The 23411-nt window shown below is 40.8% G+C and overlaps 1 protein-coding gene across 2 annotated transcripts in view; it reads right to left on the minus strand.

The window, feature by feature from the left end:
- Nucleotides 1–965: 965 nt before the first annotated feature.
- glyr1 (glyoxylate reductase 1 homolog (Arabidopsis)) overlaps nucleotides 966–23411 on the minus strand; it is a 34043-nt gene continuing 11597 nt past the window's right edge. For both annotated transcript variants that reach the window (XM_084072695.1, XM_084072694.1), the window contains 10 exons: nucleotides 19295–19348; nucleotides 17281–17331; nucleotides 12445–12518; nucleotides 11370–11469; nucleotides 9953–10063; nucleotides 9165–9266; nucleotides 7737–7899; nucleotides 4818–4997; nucleotides 3671–3795; nucleotides 966–1392 (listed from right to left, as the gene is read on the minus strand). In XM_084072695.1, the coding sequence (XP_083928821.1) occupies nucleotides 1318–1392; nucleotides 3671–3795; nucleotides 4818–4997; nucleotides 7737–7899; nucleotides 9165–9266; nucleotides 9953–10063; nucleotides 11370–11469; nucleotides 12445–12518; nucleotides 17281–17331; nucleotides 19295–19348 (1035 nt within the window). In that variant the 3' untranslated portion in view covers nucleotides 966–1317. The remainder of the gene's footprint in view (nucleotides 1393–3670; nucleotides 3796–4817; nucleotides 4998–7736; nucleotides 7900–9164; nucleotides 9267–9952; nucleotides 10064–11369; nucleotides 11470–12444; nucleotides 12519–17280; nucleotides 17332–19294; nucleotides 19349–23411) is intronic.

Consider the following 23411-nt stretch of genomic DNA (forward strand, 5'->3'; position numbering starts at 1 on the left):
TCTGTAAGCTCAGCCAGCGTGCAGCGGTCCTTTCTGCAGGTAAACACCACCACACTACTACAGTTGGCTGATAAACTGCTGGCATAGAGGGAAATGATTGTTATATGCCTTTAACCCTTGTGTGACGATGTGGAGACAAGTTCTAAAGGGCCAAGAGCTGACCAAATAAGGTGTCAATTGCCGACTTTTACGAAAAACTAAAATCACATTAAGCAGTTATGCAGTCTGCTTAACTATTGCGAGCGCATTACCCAGAACCCAGGAGCAGCATTCTAGTAGGGATGAGACAATATTGAAATTTCATGTCACGATTAATTGAGGCCGAAATAATTGTGATTAACGATATTATCGCGGTAATCAAAAATATGCTTAAAACTCTTAAAATGCCAATTTAAATCTAAGCAATACCATTGTTGTCAGCGTTTTTTTTTAATCACGATAAACGATAATAACGATCATCATCCCATTCCTACAAGTCCATATTGTGAAGAAGAACAACAACGCGAGAGAAAGACACCTTGGGGAGGTTCCGAGAGCCATCGCCCAACGCCCCGCACGGAATCCTTTCCTCTGGCCGCGCCTGTGCCAGCTCCGTTAGGCGAGTGGAAAGACCCCGAGGTTCGGCGACGACGGGATCACCAAGAACCACGGTCGAGTGACTTGGAACGCCAGTCTTTATCGTGTTGCGCGTTAACCACTTCAAAACCCTAACATTCGTACTCTGGGAAAACGTTCGCATAAAATAGCCGATGGTCAAGCTCGTTGTGAGCTTGACCAGCGGCTATTTTAACCCATTAGGACCTGGAACGCATCTGTGTCACTTTAGATTTCTTTGGCTATTCAAAAATAGCAGATATACAAGCTCGTAGCGCGGCACCGAGTGCCGCGCTACGAGCTTGTAGATCTGCTATTTTTGAAAAATCGTGAAAAAAATATTTTTTATATTTTTTTCAAAAAACTGTTAGGATTTAGAAAACATGTTTTAATCGGCCTCAGGTCTTAATGGGTTAAGATATTTCATGTAGAGCGAAAAGACGCTAGTATAGAGCCGTGCGCGACTCCGTTCAACCATACAGGGTTGAAGTGGTTATGGGCAGGGAACTTCATACCGTGCGGCCGAGGCTCGCAGATCGGCTATTTTCGGCGCGCGCGACAACCGGACGCGCAACAAAAACAAGAGCATAAATCGGGCAGAACTGGCGCCAGGCAAAAGGAGAAACAAAAAAAAATCATTAGACAGAGGGAGGAAGTAAAAAGCAAAGTAAAAAGGAGAGAGTTAAAGTGTAGCTGGTCCAGAGGAGAGGTGCAGATCTGGCTCTAGTGAATGTAGGCTCTGTAGACTGCAGACATGTCGTTGTCCGACTGGTCCAACGCCTTGGCCCTCTTGTACACCTGCAGGGAGACAAAACAATGCACAAATGGTCAACACACACACACACACACACACACACACACACACACACACACACACACACACACAACGCTCCACACGTCCCAGACTCTTCTCCCTCCTGGCTCCCTAAACTGTGGAACAGACTCCCCCCATTGCAGTTAGAACTGCAGACTCAGCTCCCAATTTCCCTGCTGCAGACTGGGCTGCTCAAAAATAGCAGATCTATAGGCTAATCTTTGGGCTATTCAAAGATTCTTTGGGCTATTCAGAAATAGCAGATCTACAAGCTAATAGCGAGTGCCGCGCTATTAGCTTGTAGATCTGCTGTTCTAAAAAAAAAATGTGGGTCTTTGAATTTGATTTTTAAAGCAAACATTTGCAACCCAAATCTTTGCTTCTGGGGATTCTACAAATGTCTTGTAAATCTTTTTTGAAAGAAAAACGTATGTTGCTATAATATCAGTAGTTCTCAAAATGTATTTGGCCGTGGACCCCCCCCCCCCCCCCCCCCATCTCAAAATACTTCCAGGGAGTTAAAAATGTTTGCTTTAAAAAAATATACATTCAAAGATTTGCACAAATTATCACGATTTTTCAAAAATAGCCAAAGAAATCTTAAAATGACACAGAGACAGAGATGACTAAGATATGGCTACCATGCAATCTTGATCACTCGTTCTCATGTTATATATCTATCTATTATCTATTTATCTATCTATTGCTTGCCACTGCTGTTGTATCCTACTAGCTCACATGCCAGTGAGGAGCCCCCACCGGAAGGACAGCGCCTCCACCCTACTCCTTCCACTCAACCCCAGCCTGTAGGCACACGTGCAGTGACAAATATCACCCTCCCCTCCAGGCTCCCCTCCCGGCTTCCCTCCCCCGAACACGGGCCAATTGTGTTCGCATAGACGCACCACCGAGCCGGATACACCACGGTGGATTCGAACCCCTAGACTCCACGGTGGTGGACGTGTACTTTACCCCTACCGATCATACAAGTGCACCAACTAACAGACAACAAACCCCAGTGCACGCAATGGGAGAAGAAGTCAATCAGACTGCTTTGCTTGGCCCAGTGGATGGGAAATTTAGATTAAAAAAACTCTCCGACAGAAGAGTGGACCTGAATCTCTGAATATATTCCTAAAATTGCTGCACTTTATGGTAACACGTGCACTGATCTGTTGGTCTGTTTAGTACCACCTTTATAAAAAAAAAAACTATATTTAGTTGCTTAAACTTGATTGATGCACCCATTGATTCACTCAGATACCAATGATGATTCGCTCATATACCAGTTATTTGTTTTAACTGAAAAGAAATTGCTTCTCAGGTCAAATATTGATATGCGATACATTTCGAGTAATTAATTACAAAGCCTCTAATTAATTAGATAATTGTTTTTAATGGAGTCCCAGCCCTATTGATTACCTTTAGGCGTAGTAATGGATTTATTAGTGTCTTTTTTTAAATTAAAAAGGTCCTTAAATTGTCACTTTAGAAATCTGCAGATACCCTGTATACACGTATACTGTATGTTGGTTTGTTTACAGTTGAGTGAGAAAACAATGTTGCACGTTAGATAATCATCTAGGGACCCCCCAAAATCATTTGGCGGCCCCCAGTTTGGAAACCATTGCCCTACCTACCGAGCGTCCTCCCCAAAACTATTTTCAGCTTGAAGCGCTCAGACGAGCACTCTGCCAAAAGAATACATGCAGAGTGCGATGCTCAGCACTGGGAAGAGGAGTGTCTTTACCACAGCAACGCATGGCAGAAAGTAGGCCTGTCACAGTGATTCATTGCGATGATCAAATCATTCAATCGGGGAACGCATCTGTGTCATTTTAGATTTCTTTGGCTATTCAAAAATAACAGATGTATAAACTCATAGCGCGGCAAGAAGCTTGTAGATACTCTATTCTTTTTTTAAAAATATCTATATCTATTTTTTAAACGAACATTTGTAACTCAAATCTATGCTTCTGGCTAAACCTAAATCCTAACATGTTTTGTGAAAAAAAAACATATGTTGCTATAATCAGTGGTTCTAAAACGTTTTTCATGTCAAGGACCCCCAAAATGATATGCATTTGTCCACGGACCACCCTTTCAAAATATGTTATACAGAAGCAAAGATTTGAATAAAAAATCTATATATATTCAAAGATTCGCATACAATTTCACAATATTTTTTCAAAAATAGCAGATCTACAAGCTCATAGGGCGGCACTCGCTATGATATGACAAGTGTAGACAGTGTTGTCTCACCTCATTGGCTGCTGCTGCCATGGGGGTGGGGTGGTTGGCTCCGTCGCCCATGGAGATGGCCAGCCTCAGGTCCTTCTGGATGTGTTTCAAATAGTAGTCTGGTTTAAAGTTCCCCTGTAAGATATCTGACACAGAGAGGTGGCCTGGTCAACACTGAGACCACTTTGTTACATGTCAAGACTGAGTGTGCTGTGGAACTTAATACTTTAGAGCAGGGGCCTTCAACGTTTTCCAGGTCAACGACCCCCCCCCCCCCACACACACACACTACATATTGTATAACATTGTGTTGCAGATTAAACCTTTGCATAGATAGTTTCATAAGACTTGTTTGACAGCACTGTCAAGAGTATTTTCAGACTTTTCAAACTGTCAGTACTTAGTAAACGTGACCTTTGGCACTGTACTTGATCTGCTCTTTTTCCCCTCGGCACCAAACCTCTTTTCCGAGCTCACAACACGTGGCAGCGCGACGTGTTGTCAGCTTATTCTGCCATTTCAATCATTAACTTCTAAGTAACTCTGGATAAAGAGCGTCTGTTTAAATGCCATCTGTAATTTCAACCAGGTGATTATGTAATAATTGCAAGAGGCCAACACAGAGGCAGTGCAATAATCTACTTCTTCCATAACAGAGCAAGTATTGCAGACTATTGGGTCATTCAGTGTTCATTTTGACAGCAATTTTTTATTCACTTTTAGTCTAGTTTTAGTTGACTAAATATCATAAGATTTTAGTCGACTAAATCTACAGTTGATTTAGTCGACTAAAATGTATTTTTGCCGGGCCGTGATGCCATCGAAATGGCTGATTTTACACTTAGCTGCATGCCCGAAAATAGCAGATCTACAAGCTCACAACACGTCACAGTGCGACGCGTTGTGAGCTTGTAGATCAGCTATTTTCGGTCTTTGTGATACTGGATCTCTTCTCCACTAGTACCTCCCTAACATTTTAGTCTAGTTTTTATTTGACGAAATTGTCAGTATATTTAGTTATAGTTTTAGTCATCATAGCTTAGTTTTTATTTAGTTTTCGCAAGTGAAAAAAGGTAGTCGACAGACATTTTTTGTCATAGTTTTAGTCGACGAAATCAACACTGCGCTGTCAGCTGGATGTATTCTGTGGTATATGTGTGTGACTTACTTTGGCATTTCTGGTCCACAAAGGTGCTGGCCATCTGACCCTGACAGAGGATGTCCAGTAAGGTCTGCTGTGATTGGCCGGTGGCCTGGGCCAGGGTCAGCCCCTCGGCGATGGTTGCCATGAAGCTTCCCTGCACCATGTTGAGTATGAGCATCATCCTCGCTGCGTTCCCGGCTTCACCTTCAACAAACAACAAAACAATAACCTGTAAATCAGGGGTCTTCCAACGTTTTTCAGACCAAGGACCCCTTAGCCGAGAGAGATGAAGCAGGGACCCCCCACTACATATTGTATAAAATTGTGTTTCAGATTAAACTTTTTTCATAGATAGTTTCATAGACTTGTTTGACAGCACTGTAAATTTGTTTTGTTTACACATTAGCTTTTCTATTAAAGCCTAAAAGGTAGGGTAAGTGATTTCCTTTGGTTAAAATAAGTGTTGAATAGCTCTATATTCTGATAGTACTCATTGCTATAGAGTGTTTGTTCAGTAACAGGAGGATTTTATCCAATCAGGATAGAGAACTCAGACAGGATACAGATTTAAAAAAGTGAAATTGGAAGTTACTGTATGACAAATAAATGAGCTGGGGAAAAAAATAGAACTGGAACACTATAAAAATGAAGCTGATAAATGGTTACCCTCTCCTGATGAAATGTCACCTACCTGAAAATGTATTTTCTGTTTATTAACACATTGAGTGCCAATCGCGCAGACCTAATTTTATTTTTATTTTTTTAAACGTTCATATTGCACTTTTTTCAATTTTCGATCCACTTCCGTTTCCGGTAGCACCACCGGAAACGGAATTATCCGGGATCCGGTTTTGCCGATCCCATCGGCCATTCTAAAGCGGACACTGAAACGCCATTTTCTCTTTGTAGTTTTTCTCGTCGCTGATCACTGTTTAACATAAACCGTTTTAACTACAAGATGGCGGCTCCGTTTTGCATGGGATTTTCACTGGTCGAAGCAGTCGGATGTCCGCTGTGTTTACAAACAGTTTAGAGCTCAATCTTAAGGATTTTAACGAGGTCTATGGCGACGTGAAAAAAACAAAAAAACAACAAAAAAACGCTGGCACTGGTGAGTACATTATGACATTAAACGCTGGCATGGAATGTGTTAAAGCGCTGGAGAGACGCAGAGACTCCCGTTACTGTACAAACACTATATGGCAATGATTACTATCACAATATAGAACTTTAACCTTTTAAAAAACAAACATTTTGTTTTAACAAAAACATATCACTTACCCTACCTTTAATCTTTTGGATTCATGTTAATGTGTATTTTCAGACATTTAACCACTTAAACCCTCAATACTAAGTCAACCTTTGGCGCTGCCCTTGGTCTGCTCTTTTTTCCACATAGACAAAACCTCGCAGAAAATAGACAATATATAAGCCAACAAAAAAAGGTTCCCCGTCGCTAAAAAGATTTGGGGCCTCCCTGTAGTAACTGAGGACCCCTCAGTTACTGTTGAAACCCCTGCTCTAAATCCAACTCATGGACTAAAGCAAAATAAAATCTCACGACTGAAATATGTTGTATGGCCAAGTCCTAATGTGAGATTAGTGAAACAGTGTGAAAGAAAGCCCCTTAAATCAATGTTGGCCGGGAAATCTGGAGCTGGAACAGTTGCCCCTGTGACCCGACTCCAGATAAGCGGATGGACTCCCAGTTTGATATCGTCGCTGTTGGGACACAGGTCACACAAAAGCATCAAAAGTAGAAGATCTGCAAGCTCGAAGCGACGCGTTTTGAGCTTGTAGAGCACCAACTGTAAAGTGTAGTTGCGGATTGCGTTTCTTTGGGGCTTGTTTCCAAAGTGTCGTTGCTTATTTTGGGCTTCCCTCCTGATGTTGTTTAAACCAGTGGTTCTCAAACATTTTCATGTCAAGGATCCCCGAATTAATATGCGTTTCTCCGCAGACCCCCATCTGAAAAGATTTAATGCCCGGGACCGCCATACAAGATTTGTGTAAAATGTCTCACACAGTTATATGATTATTTGAAAATAGCTGTCGATCGGCTATTAGTTGATGTATTAGGGTTCTCATAGTGTAACTTAAGAAACTCTTCAGACTCCACTTTAGCCCGTAGCACTTGGCCAAGCCTCGACGACCATGCAGTTTTATGTAAAATGTGATTTAGGTCACATGGTCGCATGTTATTTAGACAGATGCCAGGTTCAATTGTTGATCTGACATCCTATAGTTTGTATAGTTTCAATGTACATATTTATTTTTTGATAATATAATGTTTAGACTGACTTTGTTCTTGGGTTACCTATGATACTAGATACTGAGGCACTACACTAATCTCTATGCATTTGATGTATTACCTCGTGTTTACCTTTGCTTACTGTAAATCGCTCTGGATTACAAGTGTCTGCTAAATGCCTAAATCGTAAAACGGATTTTGATGCTATATTAACCCATTAAAATTAGGAAAGCATCATCCATCAAAAACAGCAGATCTACAATCTTGCAGCACGTCACAAGAACATCTGCTATTTTTGAACATTTAAAAAAAATCTTTTTAGATTTTTTTAACACAAATCTTCTCTTCTGGGGGTCCCTGGCACAACAAAATGTCAGATGGGGGGGTCAGCTGCCAACTACATATCATTTGGGGGTCCATGGCACGAAAAAGTGTGAGAACTACAGATTTAGAAGCCATTTGTAGAATCGGCCTCAGGTCTTCATGGGTTAAGTCATTTTGCTGGGGTCCCCGTGTGTGTGTGTGTGTGTGTGTGTGTGTGTGTGTGTGTGTGTGTGTGTGTGTGTGTGTGTGTGTGTGTGTGAGAGATCATGCGGCCCTAGTTGCTGCTTTTGGACTTGCTTTCATAGACTGGCCTCTTGTTTCTCTTGCAAAAATCTGGTCAGCACTTGGCTGCATGCTGAGGAGCATACCTAGGAAGAAGGAGGTCTTGCCCATGGCCTGGAAACAGCTGCTACAGTCCTCGTAGACGGTGCGGTCTCCGGCTGCCAGGATGACCAGCATGCCGTCGTTGGACAGCTGCTGGCTGCCTGCTACCGGAGCCTCCAGGAAACGACCGCCCCGCGACGTGATCACCTAGACACACACACACACACACACACAAGAGCAGAATCATCAGCAGAAAGCAGTGGTTCTTCGAATTCCTAGACTGGGATCAGTGTTAATTTGTCGACTATGACGAAAAACAAACAGCTGACATTTGGGGAAAGCGGAAAAACAGGCTTCGGTGTTCCGTGCAAATGGTAATGGTCAATGGCTGTGTGCAAATGCCGATCAATTGCTCCAGGCACTGAGGAGAACTGGACGCTTTTTGCACACAGCACAGACAGAGCTACAGAGGCACAGAGCTTTATTGGAGGATTAATGAATGATTGGTAATTTCTTTGTATATTTTGGTTATTTGTCATATCTGCCCTGTGCAACTTCAAAGCCTAAAAGCCAAACAGAAATGTATTTTTTGTATGTATTCATATGTGTTCAACGACAAAAACACAATTAAATCGTTAATCTCAATTATTTGCGTGACAGCTAATCTATATGTAAAATGTCATGATCGTGACAGCCCTGGAGGCTACTTTTCCCTGAATTCAGACTCCAAGTGCCACCTCCGTCGTACTGGAAACCAAATGAGTCCAATGTTTTTATACATTTCCGTGAGCACCACGTCATGCTTGTATTGGTCGAATACCCTTCATGTCTGAAGAGTAGATAACGGTTTCATGTTCTCAACATTTACAGGGCAGAATTACACACTCTGTAATTACAATTTGAAGATTGTAAAATGTTGGCTGGCTTGAAACCATGTCATTATGGGCAGAAATGTTCCAAGGTTTACCCCAAAAATGTGGAATGTAATGTGTGTATGTGTGTCCTTATGTTTGTGTACAGACGTGAGAGGGCCATGGCTAGATTCAAGAAGCATCTGATGAAAGTGTCATCGGATGTTCAAATGCGTGTGTGTGTGTGTGTTTGTAAAACTAACCAAATGTCCCCACAAGTATAGTAGAATGTGATAAATAGACGTTGTGAGGACCATTTTCCAGGTCCTCACAAGAGAAAATGTTGTTTCATGGTAAAAAAAAATAAACAAATATAAAAAAAGATTCAGGCTGGGGTTAGGATTAGGCGTTTAGAAGTTAGGTTTAGTGATCAGAGATAGTCATGCCTGATTTATGCTTAGTCGCACGCTGGTGTTGTGCACCGGAACATTGTCGATCTACAGTCGGTTTTAGGCTTACAGTTAGAATGCCCCAACATAAAACAAATGGCATTCAGAAAAAATGTTGATGCCCTCACAAGTGTATGTGTGTGTGCGCTTGCGCACACGTGCATGTGTGTACCTGTGACAGCTCTGTGATGGTCTCTGGGTCTACGGTAGACATCTCCACGTAGCATTTTCCTGGTCTGATGCCTTGCAGCACTCCACTGGGCCCCATCACCAACTGCACACATGTGGAAAACATCGTCTCTGTCACAACCAGAATGGCTGATATTTGCTGCATGGACAATCTATATTATATGACACAGAGCCATCTTCACCAGGGTTCATTTTGACAGCAAAGGTTTATTTAGTTTTTGTCATAGTCCTTTGAATAAAATCCCATTTAGCTTTAGTCACATTTTAGTCATCTGAAAAGTTAAATTTTTTAGTCTAGTTTTAGTTGACTAAATGTGCAGTTGATTTAAATAGTCAAAATTGTATTTTGGCGGGCCTTGATGGCGTCGCAATGCCCGATTTATACTTGCATGATTGTATTACTATGCATGAAATGACTTGTCTTAGATCTACTGTTCTAATCTATTCTCCACTTGTCCCTCCCTAACATTTAGTCTAGTTTTTATTTGTTGACAAAATTGTCAGCATCTTTTGTTTTAGTCATCATAGCAGTTTTTATTTGGTTTTCGTCAGTGAAAAAGGTCATAGTTTTAGTCGACAAAATTAACAATGACCTGGAGGCATGCCCTCATACAGTGTTTCCCAACCTAGGGTAACAGGCCCCCCTTTGGGGAGCACCATGGGGGGCGTGAGGCCATGTCTGTCTGTAGGTATTCCAACATTTCAAACATGTTGCACAAAAGCATACCTTGCTTTCCTCCACTGTCTGCTAGTATGTTCTCCTGTACTCACATCCCTGGCAGCCTTGGGGTCAGAGACACAGGAGAAGGTGATGTCACACATGGAGACCACCTCGGCGGGGGTCCGTCCTAACCTGGCCCCTTCCTGGATGAACAGGTCACACTGGAACACAAAAGGCAACGTCGAAATGTTTAACTTTTACTATTTACAGATCATGTAAATAAAAAGGTGTAAGTTTGTTTTCATGCTTTTGGAAATGATGTATGCATGCGTGAGATGTCTGCATTATTAACCCATTAAGACGGGGAACGCATCTGTGTGTCATTTTTATATTTCTTTCGCTATTCAAAAATAGCAGATATACAAGCTCATAGCGTGGCACTCGGTGCTGCGCTATGAGCTTGTAGATCTGCTACTTTTTGAAAAATCATGAAAATGTTTGCAAATTTTTGAATATAATATTCATTTTCAACTCAAATCTTTGCTTCTGGGGGTCCCTGAAACAAAAGATTTTCAAATGGGGGTCCCGCGGACCCAAATACATATCATTTTGGGGGTCCTTAATATGAAAAAGTTTGAGGACCACTGATATTATAGCAACATATGTTTTTTTCAAGAAACTAAGGATTTAGAAGACATTTGTAGAATCCCCAGAAGCAAAGATTTTAGTTAAAAATGTTTTAAGAATATATATATATTCAAAGATTTACACACATTTTCATGATTTTTCAAAAATAGCAGATCTACAAGATCATAGCGCGGCACTCGTGCCACGATATGAGCTTGTATATCTGCTATTTCTTAATAGCCAAAGAAATCTTAAAATGACACAGATGCGTTCCCGGTCTTAAAGGGTTAAACCCGCTAGACTTAGTGAATCGTCTCTGTACTTGGACCACTTTTTCTCCTCTACATCAAATCTACAAGCTTGATCTGCTATTTTTGGAAAAAGTTCCCCCCAGAATATGGATGCTGGGGTTCAAGTGGTTACAAGTCAACTGACTGAAGAAACGGGTGCATCTTGCGGGGAAAAAAAACACGTGCATCAGCATATTATTGACACAGAAGTCAATGAAATAATATTATTAATGAGAAATGAGGGTGTGCAATGTGCAGTACACAATGTCCCCGTGACACGTGGACCAATGCTTTTCTGGTTTTTCATTCTTATGTCACTGTGGTATACAGTACTTTCAAATTAACACAAATATGAACCAGTAAACAATATTAATAATGGAATTATTTGAAGAGACAAGGGCTGGGCGATTAACCAAAAATATATTGAAATTTACAACCAATAACATGTATGTAAATTGATTAATCTAGTAGCAGGTTTTGTGCGATCTTGTAGATCTGCAATTTTCTTTTTCATGATTATTAATTAATTGCAATCGAGGCAAACGTTTGAAATAATCTAGTGATGAAGACCCTAGCATTGGCTACAGATGTCATGTCATTGTCCAGGTACCTTTTCTGCGGTGCGGTTCCACACGGTGACCACATGACCCATCTTTAATAGATTCGAAACAATGCCACTTCCCATCAGCCCCAGCCCCAGGAAGCCTATCCTGGAGAACAAGAATGAACCCAAAACTCAGTCTGTTGCTGAAGAACACAGGAACCATGTGAAACATGCTCTACTGAGCTACTAGCTCTAGTGAGTGATATATGGAACTGTATCTATATATATGGAACTGTGCACACTAGCACCAAACATATCAACACTAATTACACATTTAGAGGGGAGAGTACACATATCTGCATATTATATTATGTTGGTTACATATAGCACTGTAGAGTGACTCAACAATAGATAAACTAAATGCTTGGAAATTGGACATTGAAAAACATTTTGACAAGATTGGAATGATGCATGTTTTAAAAACCTTTCTAATACATTTGTTTGACAAAGGTACTTTTTTTTTCACAAACACCCTTTCAAGTCCCTCTAAGTGCCAAACACTGACATTGGAATATACACAAAATGACTTCATATGGACAGCAAACCAGCCTAAGATTCTGGGTTTTGGACTTCTTCAGGTCAAAACACTCTCTAACATTAAATATTTGGCAAAGTGAGCTTAAGAACTGTATCCGTTTGGAAAGACTAATATGCATAGCTCGGGTAAGCGGAAGGATTTTATCCAGCTCTCAGAACCATACATGAACACTATAGAAACTGGGCCCACTGGCCTTACTTGAAAAGACAGGAAACTGTAAACAATACTATATGTTTTGTAAGAAAAATAAACAGTCAACAATGCATTGTTTTGTATTTATTTCATTTTTGTTTTACTATTTTTTACTCCAATAATGTTGTATACGAGCTTTTAAGCTATTGAATAATTGTCTTTTTATTTTTTGTCTCACTTTTTTGTTTACTCAGTAGTCAATTCGAAGGGGAGAACAGCCTGGAACAAATATTGTATCGTTACCGACTATGGATTATGCTTGGAGAATGTTAAGGATCTATGACTTTGCTCAAAGACCCCTCCAGACTTCGACTCACTATAGCAGAGCCATGAATGTGAACATGAACATACCTTTTATCTGTGGGTGTGATGCTACCGTTGATGGCCGTACTGTCTGCTGCTTGGATAGACGTCGACGTTGTGTCCTGAACAACCAAACAGAACAGCTCAGATTTAGGGTCGTCACAATCATGACATTATACTTGATTAATTGACACACAAATAATTGTGATTTAGCGATTTAACCCATTAAGACCTGGAACTTTGTCATTTTTAGATTTGAGCTAAAAAAGCATTATTTTACACTTTGGGCTATTCAAAAATAACAGATATACAAGCTCATAGCGCAGCATCTTGAAAATGTGTGCAAATCTTTGAATATGTATATATTTTTTTTAAGCGAACATTTTTAACTCAAATCTTTGCTTCTGGGGGTCCCTGGAACAAAATATTTTGATGTGGGTCCGCGGCCAAATAAGTGTAATTTTGGGGGTCCTTGACATGAAAAAGATTGAGCACCACTGATATAGAAACATACGTTTTTCAGAATACTGTTGAGATTTAGGAGACATGTAGAATCGGCTTCAGGTCTTAATGAGTTAAGTGTGTTTGAACATTGGAACATTACAAAAAAATATGTTTCTGTAGAGGAAATTGCAGATATGACAAATAACCGAGAAATACGAAGAAATGACTGACATATTTAATGACTATCATTTCAAACTGTAAAAGAAAATAGCCGATGTACGAGCCCCGTGTCACATTATCATACTATAATTCTAGTAACCTCTGTAGTGGTGGTGAGTACGTGAGTGAAGATACCCGGTTCTCCTCACTGGCTGGACCAATTGCTCTGATTTTGCACACAGCCATTGACCATTACCATCTGAACTTAACTGTGAAGCCCGTTTTTCAATTTCATCAAATCTCAGCTTCTTATTAGCGTTTTTGTGTCAAACACTGTCGCCATGGTTACGGGGCTGCCCAGCTATGGGACGAACTGCCTCCCGGGTTGCCAGATCATGTGCGCATATCCCCCCACGGATGCGCTGCACCGACCGGGTATGGTCTAGTGTCAAATAATTGTGATTAGCCGATTATGTAATAATTGTGACTGGACTAGTCATGTTTGAAAGACACACAGAGAACGTTCAACTTGCTTATTATTCAAAGCATTTTCAGAGCATTTGAATGTTGAAAAGTTGGGAAACAACCCTGACAATACAGAAATTATTGTGAAAATGTAAGTGTGACATCAAGAGTTGTATAATGTTCATAATCCAGCTAATCTCTTTCATATGTATTAGTCTTACAGCTCACTGTCTGGTAATACATCTGTGCCCGTCTTTCAGCCATCACTTCAACTGTCATCCAGTTTTGCCAGATTGTGCGAGAGAAACAAGCAACTAGGTCAATGAAAACAAGCCCAAAAGAAGCGATTAGGCCGCACACACAGGGCGATACCCAGCAAACCACTTTAACCCTACTGTATACATCGGCTATTTGAAAATAGCCGATCTACAAGTTCACAATGCGTCACATTGCGAAGCGTTGTGAGCTTGTAGATCTGCTAGTTTCAAAAAATCTTAGGAAAAAATAGTTAAATATTTGGACATGTTTTTGAAACATTTTAACAACACAAATCTATGGTGGGTCCTTGGCACTAAATAAATGGTAAATGGTGCATTTATATAGCGCTTCTATCCGAAGCGCTTTACATTGATTGTGCCATTAACCCATTCACACACACATTCATACACCGATGGCGGAGGAAACCATGCAAGGCACCAACCTGCTCATCGGGAGCAATTAGGGGTTCAGCGTCTTGCTCAAGGACACTTCGACACTAACTCTAGGGGAGTGCCCCAGCCCGGGATCGAACTGGGAACCTTGCGGTTTTCCAGCTCACACTACCCGGCCACTCCACCCCTGAGCCACTGCCGCCCCCAAATATTTTCAGATGGGGGGGTCTGCGGACAAATACATATCCATTTGGGGGTCCTTGACATGAACATGTTTGAGAACCACTGGCTTAACCCATTAAGACCTGGAACGCATCTGTGTCACTTTGGATTTATTTGACTATTCAAAAATAGCAGATCTACAAGCTCATAGCGCGGCACCGAGTGCCGCGGTATGAGCTTGTAGATCTGCTATTTTTAGATCTAGAAGGCGTTTTTCAAATCGGCCTCAGGTCTAAATGGGTTAACCCATTGAGACCTGAAGCCGATTCTACATGTCTCCTAAATCTCAACAGTTTTCTGAAAAAGGTATGTTTCTATATCAGTGGTGCTCAATCTTTTTCATGTCAAGGACCCCCAAAATTATATGTATTTGGCCGCGGACCCCCATCAAAATATTTTGTTCCAGGGACCCCCAGAAGCAAAGATTTGAGTTAAAAATGTTTGCTTTAAAAATATATATATTCAAAGATTTGCACACAGTTTCACGAATTTTCAAAAATAGCAGATCTACAAGCTCGTAGCGCGGCACTCGGTGCCGCGCTATGAGCTTGTATATCTGCTATTTTTGAATAGCCCAAAGTGTAAAATTATGCTTTTTAGCTCAAATCTAAAAATGACACAGTTATGCTGCGTTCACACTCTAGCAGCCATGAAAGCAACAGGCTTTTCCAATGGAAGCCAGTGACATGAAGCTACCAATTAAGTCGTCAGGAGGATCACATTGTCACATTTTAGTCGACAAGTAATTGTTGCAAAAATAATTGCGATTAACAATTTAACTGTGCTTTTTGGCTTTGAACGTTGGAATTTATACATCCAAATTTGGCTTTGTAAACTAAACAAAAAAAAATGCACTGGGCAAATGGCCAAGACAGGCCATATTTAATAATGTTATGATTTATTTTTAAAAAAACAGCTATAGAATTTATAAAGATGAATGGAAACAATTCTGACAGAATGGTTAGAAATGGGGCCTCTTCCTTACTTCCATCACAGGTGTTACCAATGATACCAGTGAAGGCTCTGTTAGTGTAGCACAGTGGTTTTCAAACTTTTTCATTTCAAGGACCCCCATAACTCTGAGAGAGTACAAATGGACCCGCAAGGTCCATGAGGGTCCCTGGACCACACTTTGAGACCCACTAGTGTAGCAGAGTGGTTCCAGTGAGTCAACATGCACAATATCAGAACCCTGACTCTGTTTGACCAGAATGGAACAGAGCCTTCAGTACTTGGCAACGCTATATTTGGAACTATACTACTGGACTTGGGAAGGCCCTTCGGTGGGGGCGTTGTCACGTTCTAATACAGTCCGAAAAGCCCATTCCAGCAACTGCCTCAGTGGCTTGCCTCGCTAATCATTAGACTGCCAACCCCAACCTCCTGGAATCAAATTCCGCTACCGCCACTATTTTTTCAACAACCACAGACTGTTTTTTTCCGCTTATAAAGTATAGTTTTTGACCATGACGGAGGCGCGCCTTCTCAATCGAACTTGAGCTATGAGAGGTACCGCCGAGCAAGCAAGTTGCCTTGCCGAACGTTGCAAAGTTCACTTGAGCCGACTCAGCGCTGTCCCGAGTTATGTACCGATAGGCACAGAATCGTAAATCATGTTTTGGGGAGAGAGTTTGCCCCAACTGCCACTGACTACTGGCCAATCACAGCGTGTCTTTTTCAGGATTTTCCCAACTCCCGTGCACTCAAATAGCTTGCGCTGGCAACAACTATGAATGAAGTAAGGAAGAGGCCCAATTTCTTTCCAATATGGCCGCTGTGCATTGAGCCTATTGCATTTGTCACTGTGACACCCGTCACTGTGTGGCTGGCGTGACGCGCTACAAAAACATAATAATAATGTTTGGACTCAACTTTATCCCAGAGCTCCAGTGACGCAGTGAAGCGCGGCAACTTGTTTTAATAAAAGGAAGAAAACACTCACTTGCCATTAACCAGTTCCCTGTGCTATTCAACCCTTCTCATTTACGCAATGTAGCTTGAACAACAGTTCCAATAGCAATGTAGCTGGCAACGCTACTACGATACTTTTACTTAAGTAAAACATTTGAGTACTTTTTCCACCACTGCCCAGGGGTCTTCAACAGGGGGTCAGGGACTCCTAGTCGGTTACTACAAGGGCGGTGCCAAATCTTTGTGCAATAGGATCTTTATTTTTATTTTTTACATTAACCACTTGAACCCTTGCATCCCTATTCTGAGGGGAACATAAGCCGAAAATAGCAGATCTACAAGCTCATAACGCCTCGCTGAGCTTGTAGATCGGCTATTTTCGGCAAAAAAGTTTATTGTAGGGGGGGAAAAAGAGCAGATCAAGTACAAGTTTTCTCAAGTATTGAGGGGTTAAGTTGTTAAGGATAAGGATAAGGATAATTCCTTTTAACAGGTCGTTCATGAAAGTCCTTGCGGTCTTGTTTCCAATGAGAACCTGTGAGCAATTAGGGGTTAAGAGTCTTGCTCAGGGACAAATTTCATTTCATCGATACATACAGTATGCTGACCTGGCCTGGAATCGAACCTGGGGCAACCAGGGCCTCTGGCTCCCTAGGCGGGCTCACTAACCATTCAGCTATGGCCGCCCCCTTAACTGTTTGAAAATACACATGAGTCCAACTCAACACTACGCATTGACAGTGCTGTCAAATAAGTCTATGGAGCTATCTATGGGAGGAGTCCTTGGCCTGAAAAACGTTGAAGACCCCTGGTTTAACCCACTGGAGACCTCGCCCGTCCTCATTTGGATTTGAAGATTCTCAATTATTTATGCAAATGAACAGAGAACAGTATTCCTCTTACTCTGTCCTTTGTACAACTGTCCTTGATTTGCGTTACATCTCCACGTTATGGTTGCCTTTATGAAATTCAATAAACGTATCATACAAAAAGGCAACTGATGGCTGTGTGAATTAGGAAAGAGATCATTTACCTCTTCGATGATCTTGAGGCGCTTGCTGATGGGTTCCATTGATGAGGCGGGCTGCAGAGAACAGAAGCCTTCAGTTAGTTACATCCTGTACGCAAAACACAGCATGTTGATGAAGACATGACATATTGTCCGGTATTGATATCAGCCGCTTGATCCATGGGTGGGGGCGGGTTTTGGTAAGCTTCAGACGCGATTATCGTGGGTTCTGGCGGGTGGGTCAACCAACTCCATCCACAAAAAAATGAATGGCTCAGGTCGATTAATACTTATGTTTTCGGGTCACATGGATCAGGGTGGGTCTCTCTTAAACAACCCCAAAAAAGACTTCCAATTTCCAATTACTCACCCTCTTACTTTTGCTGTTAAGATTGGTCTTCTATTAACTTCAATTAGTAAAATATTGGATTATTGGCTTAGGAATACGACAAAAACCAAACAAGCTTTGCGACGCGTTGTCAGCTTGTAGATCCTTTTCAGTTCTGAAGGTCACTTCCTGACAACGAGCTACACTGTTGTTCTATGGTGTATAAATCAGGCTTTAACTATGGCAGTGGTTCACAATTATTTTGGGGGGTCTAGCTTAATGTGCAACATTGTTTTCTCACTCAACAGTAAACAAACCAACATACAGTATAAGTGTATACAGGGTATCTGGCTGCACACTTCTAAAGTTTCAATTTAATACAAAAAAAAACATTTCTGTTGATGGAGTGGAAGTCTATTAAATGAAAGCCCACAGGGCTGTAGTTTGCATAATGTTGATTATAAGAAGCAGAATAACTTGTCCTGCTACTAGATATGTTTACATTTCTGCTTTACCTTCCCAATGTTTCATTAGATAAGAAAAAACATAAATATTGTACTTATAAATACCTTGTGACTCTTGCCCAACTTGAGCATAAACAGATCAGAACCAGCTTTATTAAATTATTAAAAAAATAATACTTGCCTCCATAAACAATGGAACAGTTAAAAAATATATAGATTTTAAAACGCCATTTAAACGCAAAATGATGTAATAAAGGTGTGATTTTGTCCACCCATAAAGTGATCTTATGAGCCTGTTGTCTGCTTATCTTTACTTTAAATGTATTCTCCAACTCTATCACTTCTTTATTGACAAAATTAACTTTTTAACCACTAGTATGTAAAGGGAGATTTCAACATCAAGAGCAAACATTGAAGTTAGTTGCGCCACGGATTGCTACGCCTTAGAGGCCAAAGTTTCACATGGGCGTGCCGCGAGCACGTGTGTGTGTGTGTGTGTGTGTGTGTGTGTGTGTGTGTGTGTGTGTGTGTGTGTGTAAGATTTTTAGAGACGAGGTTTAGAATTAGGAAAAGATTCAGGTTGGGTTTAGGGTTAGAAATAGGTATTTAGAACAGGGGTCTTCGACGTTTTCAGGCCAAGGACCCCCTAGCTGAGAGAGAGATGAAGCAGGGACCCCCTCTATATTGTATACACTTGAGTTTCAGATGAAACTTTTTTGTGTACTTGGTCTGCTCTTTTTTCCCTCTACACCTATACCTCTTTACCAAAAAATAGCCGATCTACAAGCTCCCAACGCCTCGCAGCGCGAGGCGTTGGGAGCTTGTAGATCTGCTATTTTTGGCTAAAGTTCTCTTCAGAATAGGGATGCTAGGGTTCGAGTTGAGGGAAAAAAAATATATATCACACAAAGATTTTGGCGGACCCCCTGTAGTAACTCTGAGGACCCCCTGGGGGTCCCGGACCCCCTGTTGAAGACCCCTGATTTAGAAGTTTAGGTTTAGGGGTTGACGTTATACTTTCCCCTATGTTACACTTACTTGTGTAACATAGTACATATGTATGTCATATGTATGTCACACATCGTTTGGCTATTTTCAATGCCATCCTAAAAATGCTGTGTCCCTTATGGCTAAATCCATGTTTTAACCATCCGTAGTTCCCCGTGGCTAGCAGGGATGAAACTCAACAAGACAAAGTACAGGGGGACAAAGACCTGGTGACACAATGAAAGGCAAAGAGTCCTACCTTTTCAGACTGGCTGAGCAGGAAGTGGTGGAAATGTGGGTCATTCTTGACGGGCTACAATGGAAGAAAAAATAACTCAGTGAGCCAATCTCACAGGACATGAACTGACCTAATAAAAGATAGTGGGGCAGCCGGCAGCAGCACTACAGGATCATATCAAAAAATGTAAATAGAATATCGTCATTTGTGTAGAAGGAGTTAAGTATTTAGTGCATAAATGAACATAATGTCTTTCTGTATTTTTGTATTGGTTTTACATAATATTTGAATATTTTTGGAAATATTTCACTTCACGTGCAATGATTCTAGAATATATGAAGGTTTACATTTGTTTTATTATATTATGGACAAGATGACATTTTCCACGATATTCACATTTTTGGAGATGATCCTGTAAAGCAGCTTTGACAGGAGCTGTACAACATCTTCAATCGCTGCCATAAAGCGGTCAGCTTGGAAACACGATTCTTTACGTCAGCGTTTCTCCGTGAGGGCATTGCTTGTGGGCCCCCAAATAATGTGGCAAAACACTGAGATTGTAATGACGAATGACGATATAACATTAATATTTAGGAAACTGAATGTAGAAAAAGAAAATAGGAACTTAAAGCATACTTTGTTTGTTTCATTGATCCAAGTGGGAACACAATCGGTTCATTGATGATTAAAACAAACATGCTCTGAAAATGGCGCACCCAATCTGAACACTTAACACGGCTACCGGGTTAAGTGGTCAGAAGTGGGGCCCTGAACACGAAAAGGTTGAAGAACCACTGCTTTACGCAGTGAGGAAGAGAAAGCATGTTAGTTAGTGCAGGCATCTAAGAGTCAATCACTTCCCCTTTGGCCCCAGAATACCTCTTCTTTTTCCATCCTACCAGCTGGTTCATTGTATCCACCAAGTGTCACCAAACTAAATGGGTCCCTGATTTAAACACATCAAGACCGAGAACGCATCTGTGAGCGGGTCCAGTGCTTTAGGCATCAAGTAGGCATTTTTCATTTTTCATTTTATTACAGATTGTTGAAGTACAGAATATAAGCTTTCATATGATGTATCATTCATTGAAATTGGAACACATTTGAAGAAGATGTGACCATTTTAATCTTGTTATCTATAATAGTCCAAACTGAGATAATCCCTCCTAAAGAATTTCCACTTCTAGCACCTCTCAGCTCCAGGTAATGGGCGTGAACAATGGGTCATTTATTCAACCTAGCCACTCCTCTAATCACTCCCCCATTGACACCTTTCAGTCAGCTGTCCACCATATAGAAATTTGATGCAACACAATTACATTTTTTTAAAGGTATTTTTTACGTTACTGGAGTATTTCCAATACTTTAACTTCTACTCCACTACAGATCAGAGGAAAATATTGTACTTTTACTCCACTACAATCATTTTAAACTTGAGTTACTAGTTACTTTGCAGATATAAATTATTACATTATAAAACATACATTAACCACTTTAGCCCTATTTTATACATAGTCTATTTGAAAATAGCTGATCTACAAGCTCACAATGCGCATTGCGACGCGTTGTGAGCTTGTAGATCAGCTATTTTCAAACATTTTAGTACTTATACTTTAGGTACTTTAAGTACATTTTGATACCAAGACTTTAGTACTTTTACTTTGATTGAACTCAAGTAACATTTTGAGCACTTTTACTTGTAACAGAGTATTTTTATATTGTGGTATTGCTACCACCGAGTGCTTCTTCCACCACTAAATTTGACCCACTGGTAGTCGACTAACAGTCGAGGGTTACCTATTAATAATGAAGACACGACCAGCTAGGTCCTGGATTAACTCCAACCTGGTGTTTGCACTCTTCATTTACAACCCGTACATCTACATAAACGTTCAGATTTCAAATATAAAGTGCTTATCTCATGGCCACGGATGTTACCATTAACTTCGGGTGGGTCTAAGTACCCGTATCTTCCATATTGCTCAATAAAAAGCATTTTAATCTGATCGGCGGCCATTTTCTCATAGAGTTATAACGTATCAGGAGTGCAATACACCCCCCAACCAATACGGCCGTGTAGTTGAAAAACAACGGAGACAATGGCCATCAATTGGATCAAAATGCTTTTTATTAAACAATACGGAAGATACGGGTACTTATGAGGGCCCGTACATAATTATAACACCCGTGGCCATGAGATAAGCACTTTATATTTTAAATCTGAACGTTTATGTTGATCTACGAGTTGTAAATGGAGAAATGCAAACACCAACTGTACGTTCAGCCATGACGCTTGACCGCGAGCTAACAATGCTAAGCTCCTAGCCTATAGCTCGTTATTCCACCGTTGTTTTGTCCACATCTTCAGTGAAATACTTCAATACGAACGTCGAGCGGCCTGTTGTTTAGCTGGGGCTGCCCTCAGAGCTGCTGTGTTCGCCACAATGTTATTATTGATAATAGAACTACATTCTGTCCCGAAAAAGACTAACGCAATACTGGCCGTTTCGGCGCTTCCCACCGTGGTGAAGTTAGTTTCAGCCTCAGGTTGAATATTCACCCAGTGGCTATTACTCCAGTAAAGTAAAAAATACCTCAAAATTGTACTTAAGTACAATACTTGAGTAAATGTACTTAAGTTACGTTACACCACCACAGAGAGGAGTGATACTGATGGGCGGGGATTAGGCTTGTAACCGGAGAACAATGGGCCAACAACCAACCAAAACCACTCACATGCTAATGTTGTCCCTGCAAGTTAAAACCACTCTCCGCCCCCAAAAGACCGACAGAAACACACAGAAACACTCCTGTTTTTGTAATGTAATTTAAACCACTTAATGATTCTAAAACGCCTATCTTTTGGACTATAAACCTTCTTCAACATTCGAACTGTGTTAATATGAAAAAAAACGAAAATCACAAAAAAAAAAAAAAAAGTTTAAAAGCTATTTTCTAGTCTTTGTCAATGGGCGACATGATGCCCTAAACACCAGACCTGGTCACATCTGTGTCATATTAAGATTTATTTGGCTATTCAAAAATAGCAGCTCATAGCTTGCATATCTGCTAATTTGAAAAATCCTGAAATGTTTTGCAAATCTTTGAATATATATATATATATATATATATATATATTTTTTTTTTTTTCTAAAGCGAACATTTGTAACTCAAATCTTTGCTTTTGGGGGATTCTACCAATGTCTTCTAAATCCTAACTTTCTTTTTAACTCACTGAGTGCCATTAACGTGTTTCACGTGTTTTTAGCGCTATGGCGCTGGGTGCCATTAACGTGTTTCACGTGTTTTTGAAAAATTAGCATAAAAAAACAAAAAAAATGTTTTTTTCTTTTTTTTTTTGGAAAAACATGTTCAAAACCCAAGATATCATCATCTGAAGATGTGCAGCTCCATCCACTCCTTGTTTAACTTAGAACTGAAAAAGGCTGTATCTCGCTTCCTAAGCACTTTTTGTTTTCTGTGAAAAAAAACTCTGGCACTTTTCAGAATCAATTCTGAAATAATTCTGGCAATCCTGGCACTCAATGAGTTAATCAGTGGTTCTCAAACTTTTTCATGTCAAGGACCCCCAAAATTATAGGTATTTGGCTGCGGACCCCCATCTGAAAATATGTTGTTCCAGGGACCCCCCAGAAGCACAGATTTGAGTTAAAAATGTATTCATAAAAATATATTCAAAGATTTGCTCAAATGATCACGATTTTTCAAAAATAGCAGATCTACAAGTTCATCGCACGATGAGCTTGTAGATCTGCTATTTTTGAATAGCCAAAGAAACTTAAAATGACAAACATTTCGCGGTCTTAAAGGGCTAAATGGGTACAAATCCAGCGATCATCTCGGTACCCACAGTAATCGACCACGTGCATGTCATTGCAGAGCCAGTCGTTTGCAAATCACGGGTGTGGAAGTGATGCCACTTGGCGTTATGTAGCTAGCTAGCCCGCTTACTCAAGTAGTTTTTGTTGTTTAGCTTTTTACCCCTTTTTCGAGCCATTGTAGTCGTCGTCACTGCTGTTGCATCCTACTGACTAACCTGCCAGTGAGGAACCCCAGCCGGGAGGACGTACTGTAGAGCCTCCGTCCTACTCCTCCCGCCCAACACTCCCTGCTGACA

The sequence above is a fragment of the Gymnoscopelus microlampas genome, assembly GCF_963454915.1.
Source record: "Gymnoscopelus microlampas genome assembly, chromosome: 11".
In the NCBI taxonomy this organism is placed as follows: Eukaryota; Metazoa; Chordata; class Actinopteri; order Myctophiformes; family Myctophidae; genus Gymnoscopelus; species Gymnoscopelus microlampas.